Raw genomic sequence first — 18,834 nt, 5'->3', positions numbered from 1 at the left:
ATGGATGGATGTGTAGAAAAGTAGGGGAAGGAAACAAACAGACAAAGGTACCCAGTGTTCTTTTTTACTTCAATTGCTCTTTTTCACTCTAATTATTATTCTTGTTATTTTTGTGTGTGTGCTAATGAAGGTGTCAGGGATTGATTTAGGTGATGAATGTACAACTATGTAATGGTACTGTAAACAATCGAAAGTACAATTTGTTTTGTATGACTGCGTGGTATGTGAATATATCTCAATAAAATGATGATTAAAAAAAAATAATAATAAAAAAAAAAAAAAAAAAATAAAATGCACCAAGTTCATCTTTGAGGGAAATTTGACACACACACACACACACACACACACACACACACACACACACACACACAATCATACGCCTTTTAACTCAGTAATAACACTTTTCGGAATTCACCTGCCAAAAATATTTGCTCTTGTGAGCAAAGATGCATATTCAGGGACTTTCATTGCAGCGTTCTTTGTAAGGGCAAACGATTATAACCAAAACTAATTGTCTATTGATAGAGATCTGGTTAAATATACACACATAAGAATAAAATGAGGCCCATAAAAAGAGTGAAGTAAATATGTAAGCTCTATGGAAAAATGAAACTATACTTGAGCAATGAGCATACTTTAGCAACTTTCCCTTCCATCCTCAAGTGGCTTCTCAAATTGCTGAAAACAAAAGACTAACAAACAAACAAACAAAAACAATGCTCTTTATTTTAAAAAAAGAAATGAGACCTCTTCCTGAGACACACAAATAAGGCAGCATGATGCGGCCACAGGTTAAGGAATGCCAACAGCCACCTGAAGCCCGAAGAAACTAGGGGCAGAATCTCCCCTAGAACCTGTGGAGCAAGCGCAGCCGTGTGGACACCTTAATTTCAGGCTTCTGGTTTCCAGAACTGTGACAGCATAAGTTTCTGTTGTTTTAAGCCACGAAGTCTGTGGTAATTTGCTTCAAAAGCCAAGGGAAATTAATACAGCCTGTGTCTCCCAGATTAAAATAAAAAACACATTTGGAAGAACTTTATGGAAATAAATTTGAAAAATTAGAAAATCTAAATTGCTTATAGAGCCTTACAAAGTGTGTGTGTGTGCGATCAGTACATATAAATCAATTTGTTCCTTTCAATAATTCATTGCATTTATAAAAAATCAATTATTTCATGAGTTCCATAATGATGGGGAACACTGAGGTTGTGGCTAGTTTTTTACTGTTATACATAGGGCTGTATGAACATCCTTGTTTACAGTTAAGTATCAGTAAAACAAATTCCTTCACCTGGAACTGTTGAAAACATATGAACACATTTTTAATAAATATGACCAAATAATCCTCCAAATAAGCTGTAAATTGACACTCCCACTCACGATATGTGATTTCCTGATTTCCTGTCCCTTGTCAACACTGGATATTATCAAACTTTTTATTCTTTGCTAATCTGATAAAAAATGATCTTTTTGAATCAATTTATATTTGAGTAAACTATGTAGATTTTTATAGTCAAATTGTCCACTAGATCGTACTAATTTCACTGAGAATGTATTAAGAATGTTCTATCTTTCCACTCTTGCTTATATTAAATCCTAATTGTTTTCAAGTCTTTAAAAGATAGGCCTATACCCTTTCCCTTCCACCCTGAAGTCTGGGTCATGCATGTGGCTTCTGGGCTGCTGGAAAAAAAGCCAATGCTCTTTAATAAAATGCATCATCTACAGTATTGATGGTAGCACATTGTGAAGGTAATTAACACCACTGAATTGTATGCAGGAAAGTAGTTAAAAGGGAAAATTTTATGTTGTATATATACATATCAGCACAACAAAAAAACCTCATAAAACTGTACACCACCAAGAATGAGCCCTAACGTTTAACTGTGGCCTTAATAATATCATTATAATAATATCAATTCACCAATTATAACAAAGGTAGTGCACTAAATGAAAAATGTTAACAGGAAAAAGTGTGTGTGTGAAGAAGGGTGTATATGGGAACTTGATACTTTCTGCATTTCTCTGTAAACTTACCACTGCTCTTAAAAAACCATCATTGTCTAGAGTGCTGTGCAGTTCCTGAGGGGGCTCTTCATCTCTGCACCCCCACTGCCTGGCAGTGTGCCCAGCACATAAGAATTACCAAAACACCCTAACAGTCTGGAGAGAGGTTTGTATGGCCTCAAAAAGGTGAAATCATAGGAGTGGTTGGGAACTTGAGAGTAATGAAGCTCATGCAGAGAAGAGAGGCCTTACAATAGAACTTGGCAGGGGCTACACTGAGGGGACAGAAGAAGGAAGAGTAATCACAGAAGGAGATAAAGAGGAGTTTGCCTTGGCAAGGAGTGACACCTCCTCCTGAGACAGGAGAGGAAGGGCACTGAGGGGGCCTTGCCCCACAGTCTGTCTTCTCGGTAAGGTAAGAATTCAGGCTGTCCGCTAAGTGTGAGATAGACACAATGAAGGGTAAAGAATGGAATGAAATTTGAAACAGATACCGCAGGGAACTTGACAAGGTGTCAACAGATGAAAAGAATTAGAGAAGTGCTGAAAGGACCCAGTGGGGAGCCCATGAGAAGAGATCTGAGGTTCCTATTAGCTCATAACTTCCTCTGCTAATATGCAGCAGATGTGGCTAGGGGAGGGCAGAGCAGAGGACAGTGTTAACCAGACGTGCAAAGGGAGCCCAGCCAGGTCAAGTGGCTAGGCATGGCTGGATGGGCGGGCAACAGCAGCCAAGGCAGCTCTGGGGAGACCCAGGCCCAGAGAGGCAGAGGTGCCATAGTTACCCAGTCGGTATAGGGCAGCTCCAGAACCAGAACTCAGGTTTCCTGGCTGCTAGCCTGAAACCTTTTCCGCAACACCGCTATCTGGGGTCTCAGACACCTGCCATGGCCTATATGGAAACAACTATACAACAGGAAACTACTTCAAACACATTTATTATCATTTTTACAGACTCAACGTTCATGAATAATCCTGTAATGAATGCTGGTGTACCGCAACACCAAGCCTGGGATCACACCTCAGGCCAGGCTGAGTACCACTGCCAGCAGGCACCCGTGTCAGGTGAGGCACGTCTCTGAGGGGGTTGCCAGGTGCAGCCTCTCAGAAGGACATCCGAGAGGGAAGGGGGCCAATGGAACACTTCTGGGTGCACATGTTGTGCTGTGCTGGGGATCAGCTGCCACCTTGTGGTGGCTTCAGACCCTGACCCTGGCTTGGGAGCCCCAGAAAACATTTCTAGGAAGGTAGACACGATCAAGTTGCCCATGGGATCATGATGGGAATGGCCCAGGTTTCCACTGTGGATGCTTAGATGAGATCCTAATTTTTCAATCATACAGCTGCAATACAGAAGGCATCGGGAAGCTTGGCCTGGTATTAGGAACTGAAGAAGTGGCTCAATTCCGGGCTTGAAATGCATCATCAAATGCCCTGTGGTTTCCAGGTGGCTGTGGTAGCGACCAGGAGTCCTTCAGTGATTTCTCATCAATATCCTGTTCATGGATGGCACGTCATACTTCTCAAAGCCCTTTAAATATATCCACTTTTTTTTTTTTTCTGGGCACTCCAGCTTCCTTCTCACCGGCGTTGGTTTAGACCTGTCAAGTTCTTAAGCTGATATGGAGATAAAAAGAGAAAGAATAGTGGTGGCCTAGCTCTGACTTCAGGATTCCAGTGGGAAAGATCAGGACTTTTGAGGCTGTAGGCATGGCTATGATACAATGACTTGATATAACTGGGCCCCAGGAGTTAGTGATTTTTCTTGACGCCCAATAAAAAAATAAAGAGGCAGGGTATTTGGATCAAGAGACTATGATGCTGAGCCACTGTCTTATTATTAGTGTTCCAGTTTAAGGCTACACTGTGGGGACAGTGACACATGTAACCATCATAGGGCTGAAGCAGGATGGGGGTGGGCTAGAATGAGATGGGTGATACTCACTGTCACTGCTGCACCCATGAGTCCCTGCACCAGTGCCTCTCCAGTGGACTTGACCTAGAAGGAATCAGAGTCAGGTTCCCTTACGTCCCAACACAAGCCAAAGGTGGGGCAGGTAGGACAAATCAGGAGGCCTGTAAGCCCCAACAGGTGGGGACAAAGGGGTCTTGTACTGGAGGAAGAACCTATGGACAACAGTCGTAAGCGGGCAAAGACAGTTCTGGCACAAGGAAAACCTCGGAACCCCTCCCCCCACCACTCCAGGAAGCCGAAAGGGAGCAAGAGAACACAGAGGTGACCAGCTGTGGCCCGAGGAGAATGGGTGTGCCGAGAGAGGAGGCTTCCCAAATGGCTGGCCCCAATTACCTGCTTGGCAGTGTGGCCCATGTTCATTGCATCGTTAACCCGGTTTTCCAGGAAGCGCCAAGTGTCCTCGAAGTCTGGGGAGGAGTCCTGCATCATCACCAGCTCTGTCGTGTTGTAGATGCCAGCAAGCACGGCTCGGCGAGTGTACCAGTTAAACTGCAAAGGAACCCATCCAGGAAGGTGGGTCACCACTATGTCTGTGGGCTGGGGGAAGTCTGAGGCAGTCTCTACCCAAGCCCATAAGGATTCACAAGCTCTCTCCTTATCTCTTCTTTCCCTCATAGACCCATATGGCTCTCCAGACAACAGACTCTACTACTGCTCCCACACCAGGCTGGGCATCAGAATTACCTGGGAGGTAAAAAAATGCAAGCTCATGGGCTCAGCTTCTTGAATCAGTGGGTCTGAAGTAAGCACCAGTAATCTGGATGTTTAAAAAGTACCTTGGGTGATTTTGCCAGATCAGTCTATTTCAGAACTACTGGTGAAAAGACTAAGTCTTAGGACATCTTGGTCCTGGGGCCCAGTGATCAGCCAGTTATGACCAAATCCTGATGTACTCATCAATAAAGTGAGAAATGGGGCAGGGTCATGGACAGATTAGAACTCTGGGAAGAACTGAGAGTTCAAGTCTCTTGACAAATTCTGACTGTCCTGGCAAACTACTCTTCAGAGCACCAGCTCAGCTGATTGGTGTTTTATTCCTTTAATTTCATTGCTTTCTAATTTCATTTTCCTACCATCTCAGTTGGTGGTCTATTCCCACATAGGGGAAGTTTATTAAAGCAGTTTGTTACAACTCTGATGGAAATATCACTTGCTTTCCCATTCTGAATTCCACAAAGTACCATCACATATCAATTTTTTTTATGAAGGTATATGTTTGCTTTCTTCTCTTTAAAAAATTTCCTGATGGCAGCATTAACAAGCCAGATTCTTTCTTGATGCCTGTTTAAAGGAGTTTATTAATTTCTCAGCAAAGCAAGGCTGGGGGAAGGGAGTTCCTTTTTAAAGCAATGGGTGTTTCTGTGGCATTCCTTTTTAAAAAATCAGCCGCAGGAAAGACACACACTGAGAGATTCTGCAGCAAAATCTAAATCTTAGGAGGGGGGAAATGGCTATAAAAAGGCAGCCCAATCACAAGGCTCTCCAATGCCTGATGTCATCACTGTAGGTCAGAAGGAATAACCATCTGGTTTGTGGCTAGAATGCTGGTTCCTGAACGAAGGCCTAGATCCCACTTTGGCTTGTTGAGTGACCTTCCTCACACCTTAGTCTTTCCTTTCCAAGATGGGAATGACACTGCATGTCCCCTGAAGGGATTTGTGACCAAAGAAATTTCACAAATGTCTTGAAGAAATGCTCAGGGCAGAACTGGATTGCTGTAACCCAAGCCTTTCCCAGGATTGTGTGGGCCCATGGAAAGCACTTACGTCAGTGGACTGGTCCCCAGCGTAATGCCACATGTCGTCCACCATACTGGTGAGCAGGTTCAGGCTGGGCGGGATGTTGTGAGGGAGCATGAGGATGCTGAGGGCCTGAGGAGAGAACGACAGGGGCAGAGGTTCTGCACAGGGTACTGAGCACAGGTGACTGGCATCTCATCTCTCCATAGAGGTATATGAGGGGGCCTGCCCAGCTCTGGTTCTTTGAGACCCACCATCTGCTCCCACTGGAGTAAGCGCCGAGCAGCTAACAACCCTGGCTGTAGCTGATTAGAGCCAGGGGCAGATTCCCGTCGTAAGCTGGCCCAATCAGATTCTCCATCCATGGCATTTGGAATTGGTAATGAAGACAGCTGGAAGGTCAGGACTGGTGTCTCTAAAACTAAGAACAAGGATGGAGAAGGGCACCCTATTCTGCAGCATGGAGGAAGCAGCAGAGATTTGGGAGGGGGGAGTCTGGAGCTTTCCTAGGTCCAAAATCTGGACTACTCCCAGGGCCCAGGAGCATTCTGCCCTTGATGCACCACTGCAGCTTCACAATAAATTCCTCCCCCCTTTTTTGCTTAAGTTAAACTCCAGTTGATTTGTTAAACTTCAACCAAAAAAATTTGACTGGTAAAAGTGATGGCACAACCCAGGGACCCCTCTGTTAGCAGACATCAACTCCGCTAGCCTGATAGTATGAGGTGTTGCCGCTTTACCAATTCTAAAATCCTTTGGCTGTGGCCTGTGGGAGCTGGTAAAAGTCCTGGATTGGCTGGAAAGTTTTTTTCTTAGCGAAGCAACCCCAAAGAAGGAAACAGAGGGCTGAATCAAGATGGCAGCCCATGGCCTCAGACATGACCTCTCACTGCTTGAATGGCAAGGTGAGCACCTTATGGAATGAGTAAAGGCCAAGGATTTGAAACCAAGCATGGTCAGCCTAGGCAGGGATGGGCTGTGACCCTTGGCTGTATCCCTCTGGCACCCAGCCTGGTATTAGGGGCACCAGAGGGCCTCAAATGTCAGCCAGTTGATGGACTGAAATTACATGCTCAATAGTCTTCCAGCTGGACATAAGACAAGAGATGCTCTGGGTCCCTCTCACTTCTGATAGACTTTGACTTTTTATACTTCCTTAATTGAATAAATGGCCCGGCACTGTGACAACCTTGAAACAAAGGAAAATGAAAGCTTCAAAAAAAGGGGGAAAAAAGTCCTTAGCATGAATACTCCAATTCCCAAGCATCACACTGACAATTCGATAAGAAGTGCCAGTCCTCTGAGATCTGGAACACAATAGGGCTGTTCTTGAAAGTGAGGCTGCCCACTTAAATCCTCTCATTTCCCTAAATTCCTTCATGGATTCCTCCTCACTGAAGACTTGGTAGCACGTTCAGGCTGCCAGGACACAGAGCGTGATCTAGTATCCAAGGTGACTCACATTTTCAGGAACTGAGACCCAGATGTCTCAGTTATTCTCTTTGGCACTGCCACGTTGGAAACCTAGTTCCACCAAGCGCACTGAGTATCCCTGGCATGCGGAGATGAATTAGTTAACTTCGGGGCAGTGTACAAAGCCTTCTGAGAAAGGGTGCTGAGAATTCTGGACATTAATTATCAGGGCTGCTGTGAATACTACTGTCACTCTGGGGCCTGGATTTGAAATCTGTACCCGGGGCCAGTGCTCAATGTATGGGATCAGCATTCTCAGTCTGGTTTCCACCACATCCCTCAGGAACTGGTCTGTCTTCTTCTTCCTGAAAGAGGGAAAAGAAAACAGCGTGTCTCTGGATTGAAGGCATGAGCTTCGTGCCACCAATGCCCACTCAGCCATGGGGGAGGCAGGTCCCACCAGCTCGATGCTGGTCTAACTAAAGCTGTCAGTCACTGGATGCTGGGTTTCAGTCCCCACAAAGCAGCAGGGCTGCTCAATGCCTCTCTTGTAGCTCTGCTTGGATTGGTCTCCTGGGGACAGCTGGTGGGTCCTGAGTCCCCTGCTCCTCAGCTGCCACCCTGAGTAATAATGCCACAGGACTCACTCTGCCTGGCCCAGCTGTACCAGCTTCTGCTTCTCTTCCAGCACATGGTTGAGCCGAGCATTGCACTGGGTCACAAAATGCAGTATCAGCTCACTGCCATCAGTCCCAAACATGCTGGCTGCTGCACTGGAGAGACCCAGAGACTACAAAAGGGGACAGAGGAAACAGAAAAGTGGTGGGCAAGCATAGTGGACATTTGTTACCTGTTCAACACCAGTGTCTCTTCTAGTAAATAGCACAGGCTTTTCAGTGGGGCACCCCTACTCCTCACTCTTGGTCCATGTGATGTGGGTGAAGCTGACTGACCACTCGTCTTTCCACACCAATCAAGCCCCTCAGTGTGTGCGCAAAGCATGGGATCTAGGCTCAGTTAACGGGAGTTCACAGTGACCAGCTCAAGGTTGAGCACGTATCAGATCCAGGTCTTAAGAGTTTGCCTCAGGAGTTTTGCTAGCACTAAAGGAAAGAGATGCTCCCCTCTCACTGGAGTTGCTGAGCCATTTTCAGTCCTGCATGGGAAGCTCCTGCTGAGACTAAAACTCACAGACAGGAAATCACAGCAGAGATGACGAACAGAGACAGTTCCTGGCAGCATGGTCTAAGAACACTGTATCAGAGCTACTTCCAGGCTTTTCTGTCTTTAAATGAGCCCAAACATTCCCTTTCTTGATTAAGCCAGAGTTGGGCTCCTACCACTTGCAACCTAAAAAGTCCTAACTAATACAGCAAGAGGCTTGGGAAAAGAAAAAGACTCAAAGAGAAAAAGAGCACTTATAACTGTCTTCCTGAGCAATTCACTTAACTCCAATGTCCTGGGAACTGGATTTCTCAGCTGTTTCAAACAAAAACACAAGAAACAACCTTTTCTTAATGAGCTATCAAAGAGTTAAGTACACCACAAAGACCATTTCTATTCTTGATACACATCAGTCTACTGGAGGCAGAACCCTGACAGCAGGGACAAGGGGCAAGAAAAGAACAAAAAAATAACCCATTTTGAGAGTGGGGAAACCCACTCTTTTGGTGGACGTGCATGGCCTCACTGGAAGGCAACTGCAGTACTGACAACCACAGAGTTGCAGCAGCGGTACTCACAGTTACTGTGTGCTCACTGTGAGCACATCACATATACCCCCTCACTGACTTCTCCCACGTTCTTCAGGAGGTATTATCATCAGGGCCCTCCTAAGGTCTGTGCCAGCCCCAAGAAATTTTCCTCCGAACTTAGAGACATCAGCACCTACTGAGTAGCACCTCCTCCTCAGAGGTCCAAGTTTCACCTCCACAGAAGACTCTTCTCCAAGCTTCTAGTTTAAATAATTCCAACCCTTCCCTTTACCCTTAGCCCTGAGGACAGGAGCTGCTTCCCACAGTTGCTACCTTCATGGTATCTTAGAGTTTAACTTTATCTGTTCAGTTACCTGGTTACCAAGTTTATACTTAGTTAACATTTTTTGTACTAAATTCTCTCAATTTGAATAACTGGTGTAGTTTCTGTCTCCTGGACTGGAGACTGGATCCTGACTGATACACTCCCTGGAAGAGCAATCTCACTTCTCAGAATTTGTCCTAAAGAAACTAATTAGAAATGTGCTCTCGTATGTTGCACATTATCATACTAAAAAATTGGAAACAACCCAAATGTTTATAAATTGTTTACATGACATAATGCATATGTCATGTAAACATATGTATTTTGTAGCCATTACGAAAGAAGATATGCAAAGCAGGAAAAAAAAAAGTTAACCATAGGATATTCAGTATAGATTTTTCCAAACAATTCTCTTACACTTCTGTCATCTACTTGTTTCACCACTCTCTGTAAAAAGCTCCCCTAAAACCTTTGTCCTCTCCCACCCTTCCTAACCTCAGGTTCAAGAGACAATCACATCTACTTTACAGAGAACACCATTCCCTACGGACTCCCTTAATTTTCTTTTAGAAACTAAACCTGCAGCCATCCTCTCCAACTTTCCCCCAATACATCTGTGTTAGTTTGAAGCTGTTATGTACCCCCAGAAAAGGCCATGTTCTTTTAATCCATTCCTGTGGGTGCAGAACTATTGTGGGTGGGACCTTTCAACTGAGATGTGAGCTACCCCATTCAAGGTGGACCTAAATCCTTTTACTGGAGTCCTTTATAAGAAGATAAAGGACAGAAAAGCCGAGAGAGCTCAGAGAGAAAAGGCTCAGAGAAGCTAAGAGAGGACCCCCAGAAACTCAGAGAGGAGGCCACTGGAACAAGAAGTTGAAAGCAACGAGACCCAGGAGCAAAGGACCAGTAGACACCAGCCCCGTGCCTTGTTATCTGACAGAAGAACCCCAGATGTCAGCAGCCTCTCTTCAGAGAAGGTATCATCCTATTGATGCCTTAATTGGGGCATTTTCATGGCCTTAGAATTGTAATTTATAAGCTAATAAATCCCCACTGTTAAAAGCCAGTCCATTTCTGGTATATCGTGTTTTGGCAGCTTTAGCAAACCAAAACAACATCTTAAGGCTGGTTCTTCCACTAGTTTTCTGGATCTCATAATTCTTGCCTTCATAGGAACCTTATTCTGGCTCTGTGTGAGGATTCTGCCCATTTTGTCTTGTGTCTGCATCCTCACCCTTGTTTCTGCACTCTTCCCATCAGTGTTCAAACATGGTCCAACTTCCAGCCCATTCCCCTCTTTACATCCTCTCTCTCTTACTCTTCATAGCCAAATGCCTCAAAGGAGCTATTTCACTTTCTCCATTTCCTCACCTCCCCATTTGCCTCCACACTCACTGCCAAAACTCTAGGCCAAACTTCATCTCTCCTGGATGACTGGCAACAGCCCCCAATGACTCTCTGTGCCTCCAATCCATTTTTACATCCAGCAGCCCCAGCATTCTTTTACAAATGCCAAACTTAAGCCTGTATTTTCAATTGCTCTTAGAATAAAATTCTAACTTCTTGACATGACGTTTAGGGCTTTGCCTGATTTGGCCTCAACTGATCTTACCAGTCTTCCTCATCACAAAACTCTCTCACTCATGCTCTCCACTCTGTGCAATGGTTTTCTCTGGTTCTTCTACTATACCATGCTTCCTTCTGCTTCGTACACACTGTTTTTCTATCTATACTTGCCCAATCCTTCCCCAAAGCAGAGAAAACCTACTCATTCCTCAGCTCTCAGCTCAAGAGCCTTTCCTGACCACTCCCTGAATCCCATCCTGTATAGATCAGGTCCCTCCATTATATGTTCCATAGTACCTTTTCTTTATAGCACCTATCACATTTTGTGAGCATACAGCTGTATACATTTGATTAATGATGTTAGACTGGAAGCTCAACAAGGCAGGAACTATTACGATGTCCCAAGGACCTAGCCCAGGGTCTAGCATACACTATTTGGTCAATACATATTTAAGGAATAAATGATTAACAAAAGTTTAAAAAATGTTTGAAGGAATAGGCACTAAAATGTTAATAGGAGAATCCTTAGTGTGATTACAGATGATTTTTACATTTTTAAACATATTTGTTTTTTTACTGTTCAAAGTTTTCACAGTGAGCACACAGTGGAGTTGTAGAGTATACACATTCACTTATAAAATTTCTATTACCATCTGTGCTCTTTAGAGAGAGAGTGGGAGAAGACAAAAGAAATAATTTAAATAAAGCAGCAAAAGTTCCCACTGTCCCTTCCATGAGCAGATGCCCTGTAGTGAGCTTGGGATGGGAGACAAGCATCTGTAATTCCCTTAGTCTCTGTCCTCATTCACCTCTCATGGGATGAGTGTCTATGCTGGATGATTCCTTTTGATACAAGATAGCCTACACATAAACCTATTCCTTAATCTAAAGGAGCAGAAGAAAAGCTGACTGTTGGAATTATTGAAAAACAATTACATGTGTTGGTCTCCAAAGTGGTACCTTCCTGGGGGTTTTCAAATGAGATATTTCATTGACTCTAAGATGCAAATTTTCTTCATTTTAGACAATCAGTGTGATGTGAATTGTACAACTGATGATATATCATAGTTTAACAGGCAGTGTGTTTTTCTTTTTAGTGATGCATAAAATAATGGCGTTTCTTACAACCAAACGCATCTTAGAGTCAATAAAATACAGTGGTTTTGGCCACAGGCAATTCTTGCCTAAAAGCTGCATTTAGGACCTAACTCCCAAGAACCACCTCCATGATACATTCCTTTTATATTAAAAATCAATAATAAAATTAAGCTTTTTCTACTCTATGGGGGGAACAAAACAAAAAACAAAGCCCCCAGAAAATCCTGTAGCTGGGAGGGCACGAGGCCTCTGCTCGGCTGGGCTGACCTGTCCTGGTTGGTCATGGTCAGGCTTGGGCCACTCCTGCCTACACACACCTGGGCGCCCTCTGCGATGGCCTCGGCCGTCCACCCTTGCGTGGGCACGAACTCCAGGGCTGCGGTCAGGATGCGGTGCTGCAGCTGCTCCTCGCTCTCATGGTCCTCCTCCTCCTCACCGCCCTGGTCTGTGTACCTGAGACCCAGACCCAAGAGAGACGTGGGGGTGGAGCCAGGCACACCCCTACTGCTGGGCCTGCCAGATGTGCCTGACCAGAAACCACACACCTCCTCCAAGCACTTCGGGAGGACGTTTACTTTTCTGTCAGTGTTGATGTTTTAATGCTGACAGAACAGAACTTATCTCATCCTTCCTTTCCCATACAATCACTGAGAGAACGGATTTGGTGGGGTATGGAGGTCATGTGATACAAAGGCATGTGCTCCCATAGCACCCTGGACTTCCCCACTTACAGCCCTTACCACGCAGTGCTTAGATGGCTTCTTTATCTGTATTTGCACCAGACTGTAACTCCATGAGGGCAGGGACTATGTTTACATTAGTCATAGGGCCTGGCACATAGCAGACCCTCAAAAAAATTTGCTGAATTGAAATGAAAAGAACTTTAATCAGAAAACAGATAAATGATTAGGATTATTCTAAGTTCAGGCCTACAAAAATGTCTCAGTGATAGCATAAGAAGAAAAAACATAACTGAATGAAAATGGAAATTATATTATCTCTGGAAGGCAGTTTGGCCCCACATATGTATTAAAAAGTTAAATGTGCATATTCTTTAATCAATGCTCCCACTTTCAATGAAAGAATCACATACTTATAATATTTTTCATACCAGCAGAGAAAATTTAAATATCTATCAATAAAAGATAATTAGATAAATTTTGGCACAGCTATTTGCTAGATATTTGCACCTATTTGCAAAATATAAATTTTGGCACAGCTATTTGCAGCCATTTAAAATAATGTAAGTTGTAAAACAGTGAGAAAAATAAAGGATCTGGGACAGCATGTATAACTGTATAGTGTATAATTATATACATAGACTTATATATGAAATACGCTTAGAGAAACATCTCCTAAAAAGATATTCACCAAAATGTGAGCATGGGTATCTCTGGATTTGTGATTTCTGGTAATTTTGCTGTATATTTGTACTTCTTTATACTGTGTAGATGTTTTAGAATAGGCAGGCACCATTTTTATAAAAACAACAAGTTTTTTCAAAGAAAGCCTTAAAAATGCTGGAGGAGGAGGAGGGACATGGAGAAGAAGGGGAGAAGGAATAGAAATATCCAACCATACCCAGAAATGGGCAGATTGGGGTTCTGTTGTTTACCTGGGAGGTGAACGAGAAGATTCTGGATGGGGCTCTCCTGCCCCCTGTGTCTCAGAGTGTTGCTGAGAAAAAGAGGGGGGAGGTTGATGCTCCTGCCTGCCTGAAGATGTGAGCTGCACAGCTGAGGCATGGAAGTCACGTGGCGCCAGAGCTGGTCGGTAGCGGGTCCCTGAAACAGAAATTGGGCAGCTCAATCAGGCACACTTCCCAGAGAGGAACTTTTGAGACCCAAAGTGATACTAAGGATAAGGAGGAAGAAGAGCAGAGTAGAGTCTACACTAGGGTCACTCATCCAAATGCTGGGTCCTACACAAAAATCTCAGATAAACTGGTAACCTAGGAACATAGTGTGGCAGCAAAACCGGTGAGCTGGAAACAGGACCTGGCTTCTAGGCCTGTTTACCATTTGCTAGCTCTGTGAAATCTGGCAGGCCATCCCCCCACCCTATGTGCTTTATTTCAAAATCTGCAAATTAAGAGTACCAATTCTACTTGCTCTATGGGAGAGTTGTAAGACCCAAACAAAAAGTGAAAGTGCCTTGAAAATATTACAAATTTATATATTATGGTGAGAGCACTGGGCTAGAAATTAGAAGATCTGAGTCCTGATCCTCCCACTGCTTATCTGGTATCTCTGGACAGGTCACTAATTTTTCAAAAACTTTGGGAAATTTCCAGCCATTACTTTTTCCAGTACTTTTTCTGCTCCTCTCTCTCTCCCCTCTCCTTCTGATACTCCTATTATGTGTACGTTGGTTTGCTTAGTAGTGCCCTACTTTTATCTGATGTGCTCTTCATCTTTCTTTCTCTTTTTTCTCTCTGTTCTTCAGCTTGCATAATCCCTATCAACCTATCTTCAAGTTCACTTATTCTTTCTTCTGCCAGTTCAAATCTACTGTTGAGGCCTTCTGTGAAATTTTTATTTCAGTTATTGTACTCTTCAACTCTGCAATTTCCATTTGATACTTTATCATTTCTATCTCTTTCCTGATATTCTCTATATGATGCAACATTGTCATCATACCTTCCTTTACTTTTTAAATCATGGTTTCCTTTAGTACTGTGAACAGGTTTATAATGGCTACTTCAAAGTCTTTTTCTGATAAATCCAATATCTGGTCTCTCTCAAAGGCGATTTCTGTAGCTTGCTTTTTTCCCCAGTGCACGGGTCAAAATTTCCTGTTTCCTTGCATGCCTTGTAATTTTTTTTGACAGAAACTGAACATAATATACTATGGCAACTCTGGGTACTGGTCCCCACCCCACCTCCAACTCAGGGGCTTGTTGTTGTTATCTGCTTGTTTACTGGTTTGGTGGCTCCTTGGGTTATTTTACTGAAGCCTTTTTACCCTCCTGTTCAGTCACTTACACTGTATCTCAAGGTACAGGGATAACAGTGGTTTGGATAGGGCTCTTTTCCTCTTTCCTTAACCACATCCAATAGTTAAACTCTAATTGCCCACTGATTGCTCTACATTTCCAACAATGCCCTGGGGCATAAATTGTTCTACAAACTAATGCAATCAATTTCTGGCTCCTTTTAAGGGACAGTTTCTGAGGTCGGTGTTTGATTTTTGTTCTGATCCCAGGAAGGCTCCTCTCAGCTGTCTTATTACCAGTTCTCTCCGGAAACTAGCTGGCCAACTGTTTAGCCAGTATACTGTTCTTGAGAGTGTCTTTAGATTTCTTCCCCCAGGCAAAATCTCTAAATCAGGGCTCTGGAACTTGGGACAATGAGAAACCTCTCTCTGAATAACAACCCTGTTCTAGAAGCTATTCCATGAGGTGAGGGAAAGGAAGTAGTCTGGGATTCTCTCCCCTTGCCTCTCCTGACATGGAACCATCCCTTCATATGGGGGGGGGGGACAGACGACACCATGAATGATCTCAGAGCACCACACCAAAGGCAGAGTCTCTGTTCCATGAGTGGGCAGAAGAAGGGAGTTCTCGCCTCTCAGTCACACTCCCTGGGAAGAAAACCCTCCATCTGTCTACAGCAGCCTGGAGTGGAGATTCCACCTTGCTGAGCTGGGATGGGGAGGGTGAAGGCAGTCCTGGTTCACATACCACGGACTCTCCCTTTCTTCTGGAATTCTCATAGATGTTCTTGAAGAAATGTTTCTTTTGCTGTTTGCCCTTGGGACCATTTCTAGAAGCTTTAAGTGGTTGATTTTTTTAAAAGTTTTCACCAGTTCCACAGGGGAGTGGGTCAACAGAGCTCCTTTGCTGGAAGTCAATTTACCTATAGGTATTACTTCTACTAAACATATTTAGTTTGGAATGTTGTATGAAGACAACAAAAGGGCTCCCATTTTTAAGAATCTATGGAGTAACTTAGGGACTAATAACTTCAAGAGAGAAGGAATGGAACAGCATGTGTAAAAATATCAATATCTCAATATACGTATGGAAAAAGGACTGGAGCAAATACTCAAGAATTTTAAAAGAAGATGCTAGGTCTCAAAGTATGATTGTGGAACCACTGGAATTCAGGAGAAAATTTTAGGTGGACCACAGGAGAATAGTATTTCATTAGTTATATATTTATATTAAAGACTCAATGTATACATTCTATTTATGGAAGGTGATATCAGCTTTCCATTTATGGCACGATAAAAAGTTTCTTCTTAAAAACTCAGATGTACAGATAAAAACCCTAAATATATACTGACAGATAATATGAGGATATCACAGAATTAAAGTGGTAGGGAAAAGACTGACATCTGGGCATCACCAGACTAGTTGCTCTCTGTAACCACCCCATCACCCGAGTGGTCGTGGCCCAGGGAACGGGCCATGGATCTGGAATTAAGAGGCTGGGTCCGCGTCTACTGGCTCTGCAACCGACGAGCTGTTGACCCTGGACACCCCGTGCCCACTCTAGGGCTCCGTTAACTCCATTAAACCGGGATGACAAGACCTGCCTCGCCACTCTTGCTCAGGACAGCTCCAGGCTGGGTAGCCCAAGCCCCGCCAAGCGGTCCGTCAGGCCCGCGACTGTCACGTCGACGACCCCGCGCCAATGCCCTTCACCTCACCTTGCTCGCGGGTCGCCATAGTGGCCCCTCCTGCCTCACGCCCGGCTCGGCCTCGCTTCCCCTCCCCACTCCTCCCCGCTCCCCGGCTCGGCCGTCCCCTCACCGGGCCAGCACCGCAGTTGCAAAAGCCTCCAGCCCACCCGGCTGAAAGCCCCGGACACCGCCGCCGCCATCTTGGAAGCGGGCACGCCTCCGCGGCGGCAACAAAGGCAACACGACGTGCAGCGCGGGGACAGCGGCGCCGCCACTTCCGGCCTCTTGGCGCTGCCGAGGCCTCTTCCTCTCGCGAGAGGCGCGAGGCGCCCAGCCGGTGGCTGCGGAGAAGCCGGGAGCGATCCGGAGCAGGAAGGTAGATTCCGTTTGGGCGGCCTCAGAGCCCAACCTCCCTCAACGGCCCCTTCCCGGCCCAACCTCGTCCCCCACTTCCCCTCATTGCTTATTCCCAGTCCCAACGCTCGGTGGAACGTAACCATGGCCACCTTTTTGAGAACCTCCGCGGGCTCGTGACCAAGGGAAAAAGGTGCGAGGGTTCGGGGGCCGGTTTCCGGCTCATCCGAGGCTGCCTCGTCCGGATCTGAACTCCCGGGGGCAGCGGGTGAGCTGAGCTGGGATCCTAGACATGTGGGTCAGAGACCCGGCTCGGTCGGTAGTCAGCTGTTGTGACCTTGGGCTGCTCAGTCCTTCTTCTCAACGTTGAGGGAACTGAAGTTTTGGTCTTTGAGGATACCGGGCAGCAAAGAACAAAAGCTTGTGGGTACCTGGGTCCGCAGGTTTTAATTTTGAGCCCATGGCTTGCCCGAACCTCCAGGGTGTTGAATTGGTATAACTATTTCCCGTGCTTGCCAGATTGCTTATTAATAAAACGGGTACCCCGGTCCTTCTCATGGATAGTTGATTCAGTATGTCTGGGTACAGTACAGAATCTTATTTTTAAAAGCACCCCAGGTGACTTGTAAGATCTGCAAGTTTGGGAAAGGCTGGTGTTGCTCATTCTGCCATTATTGAGTGCCAAGCTCAGGGTGGCTCAAGGAGATAATGGCTTTCTCACCAGACAGGAATGCCAGTGCAGAGCGCCTTTCTCGGGTGTCATCAGGGAAGACTCAGTAGGAAGAAATAAATGGTTTTTGGATCAGGGATAACTGACTGACAGGAACTAAGCATGTGATTCTGTACGTTTTGTGTGTTTGCAATTAGACCACTGTCTTTGTACCTTTTAAAGTTGTGTTTTGCAAATCCCCTTATCAATTCTATTTTTTTTCACAGCATCCTGCTTTCCCCCTGTGTGGGGATGGGCAGAGGGAGAGAGCCTAAGGCAGAACTACTCCCCAAATGTTAGCATTTTGTATCCATGTCTCTGGATTTAGCTAAAGCACTATTGATCTGTTCATGGGTTTTTGTGAGTTCCATCCACCTATCTTCAAATGAACCGTTCCTAAGTGGACACTCTAGTTCATCTTGGATGTTGTTTCTGAAACCCTTTACCCTGACACACACCTAATTGTTGCTTGGAGACAGAGTCTTTCACTTCTTTTGCACTGAGTTTCCCATTTCCTTGCTGATTCTCACTTTTTTTAAAAAATTTCTTTGTGTGTGTGAGTGTGTGTGTGCACGCACCTGAGAGGACATGCATGCTTCAGTTAGCTAATTTTAATTTATAAATCTTCTGACAAGTAACTGTCAGTATTCTCAGATTTTTTTGTGCACCTGACTTAAAAGGATCAGATCCTTAGCTTGAACTAAAGCCTAAAGTTGAAACTTTATTTTTTTCTTTTGACCCCTTTTACCTTTAAGAGTGACCAGATGCCTCAAGATTTGATGTTTTTCTGGGTACTTTAAAATAAACAAGTGCATCTCTAGAAGGTACTCTGAGACATGTGCTTTCACTGTCTGCCAGTAACATTTTAAAGAACTGTGGGCATGTATGTGTAATGATCCAAGTTGGAAAGGTGCCTAACAAACAAGGCTAGTGGCGTAACAGTGACTCCCACTCCACCTCTTTTTAGTTATTGAACCAGGCTCTGAGTCATGGCTTCTGAGAATGTTGACTTGGGTGCTGGACTTTTTTCCTTATGATTTTTTAAAAGACAGATTCACAACAAAAACACAAAACTTTAATGAAAAGTAGCATACTCTGGCTTTCAGATATTTAGAATAACACCGTCTCCCATTTTATTTGGAAAATGCTGACTGAAAATGGTGGCTATGTCTTTTTTGAGGGTTAATGTTTAATAAAGGCCACGTATGAGCTCCCTCTTGCCATAAGAATATTAGTTTGAGAGAATATGGAACACAAAATACTCTTCTGGTTTACTGACACAATCCCGCTGGAATACTGTCTAAGATGTCATAAAATGCAGCTCT

The 18,834-nt window shown here is 44.5% G+C and overlaps 2 protein-coding genes across 6 annotated transcripts in view; one reads left to right on the top strand and one right to left on the bottom strand.

The window, feature by feature from the left end:
* Window positions 1-2,929: 2,929 nt before the first annotated feature.
* On the bottom strand, window positions 2,930-16,721 carry COQ9 (coenzyme Q9). 2 transcript variants are annotated; one of them, XM_037815833.1, is made up of 10 exons: window positions 16,577-16,721; window positions 13,436-13,604; window positions 12,138-12,273; window positions 7,782-7,924; window positions 7,415-7,499; window positions 5,976-6,113; window positions 5,749-5,853; window positions 4,316-4,471; window positions 3,953-4,006; window positions 2,930-3,624 (listed from the first exon to the last, which is right to left on the bottom strand). In XM_037815833.1, exons 1-10 carry the CDS (start codon window positions 16,644-16,646, stop codon window positions 3,589-3,591), a joined length of 1,092 nt encoding a protein of 363 aa, XP_037671761.1. In that variant the 5' UTR covers window positions 16,647-16,721; the 3' UTR covers window positions 2,930-3,588. The 2 variants fall into 2 exon arrangements, with proteins under 2 accessions (XP_037671761.1, XP_037671762.1); XM_037815834.1 differs by lacking the exon at window positions 5,976-6,113 and having other exon boundaries at window positions 16,577-16,720.
* CIAPIN1 (cytokine induced apoptosis inhibitor 1) overlaps window positions 16,689-18,834 on the top strand; it is a 28,849-nt gene continuing 26,703 nt past the window's right edge. Inside the window, exon 1 of one of the 4 annotated variants that reach the window (XM_037815838.1) lies at window positions 16,689-16,822. The gene's annotated coding sequence lies outside the window, so the exon portion shown is untranslated. The other 3 variants (XM_037815835.1, XM_037815836.1, XM_037815837.1) reach the window with 3 other exon arrangements.

The sequence above is a fragment of the Choloepus didactylus genome, chromosome 22 (assembly GCF_015220235.1).
Source record: "Choloepus didactylus isolate mChoDid1 chromosome 22, mChoDid1.pri, whole genome shotgun sequence".
NCBI classification, from domain to species: Eukaryota; Metazoa; Chordata; class Mammalia; order Pilosa; family Megalonychidae; genus Choloepus; species Choloepus didactylus.
The sequence above is the reverse complement of the archived record's forward strand: the minus strand, read 5'-3'. Positions and strand labels throughout refer to the sequence as shown.

Coding starts and splice junctions, on each gene's coding strand:
- COQ9 (XM_037815833.1), bottom strand. CDS start 16,646: ATGGCGGCGGCGGTGTCCGGGGCTTTCAGCCGGGTGGGCTGGAGGCTT. Junction 7,500..7,781: donor GTACAGCTGGGCCAGGCAGA/GTGAGTCCTGTG, acceptor TCCCTCTTTCAG/GAAGAAGAAGACAGACCAGT. Junction 3,625..3,952: donor TCATGGGTGCAGCAGTGACA/GTGAGTATCACC, acceptor TCTCCATATCAG/CTTAAGAACTTGACAGGTCT.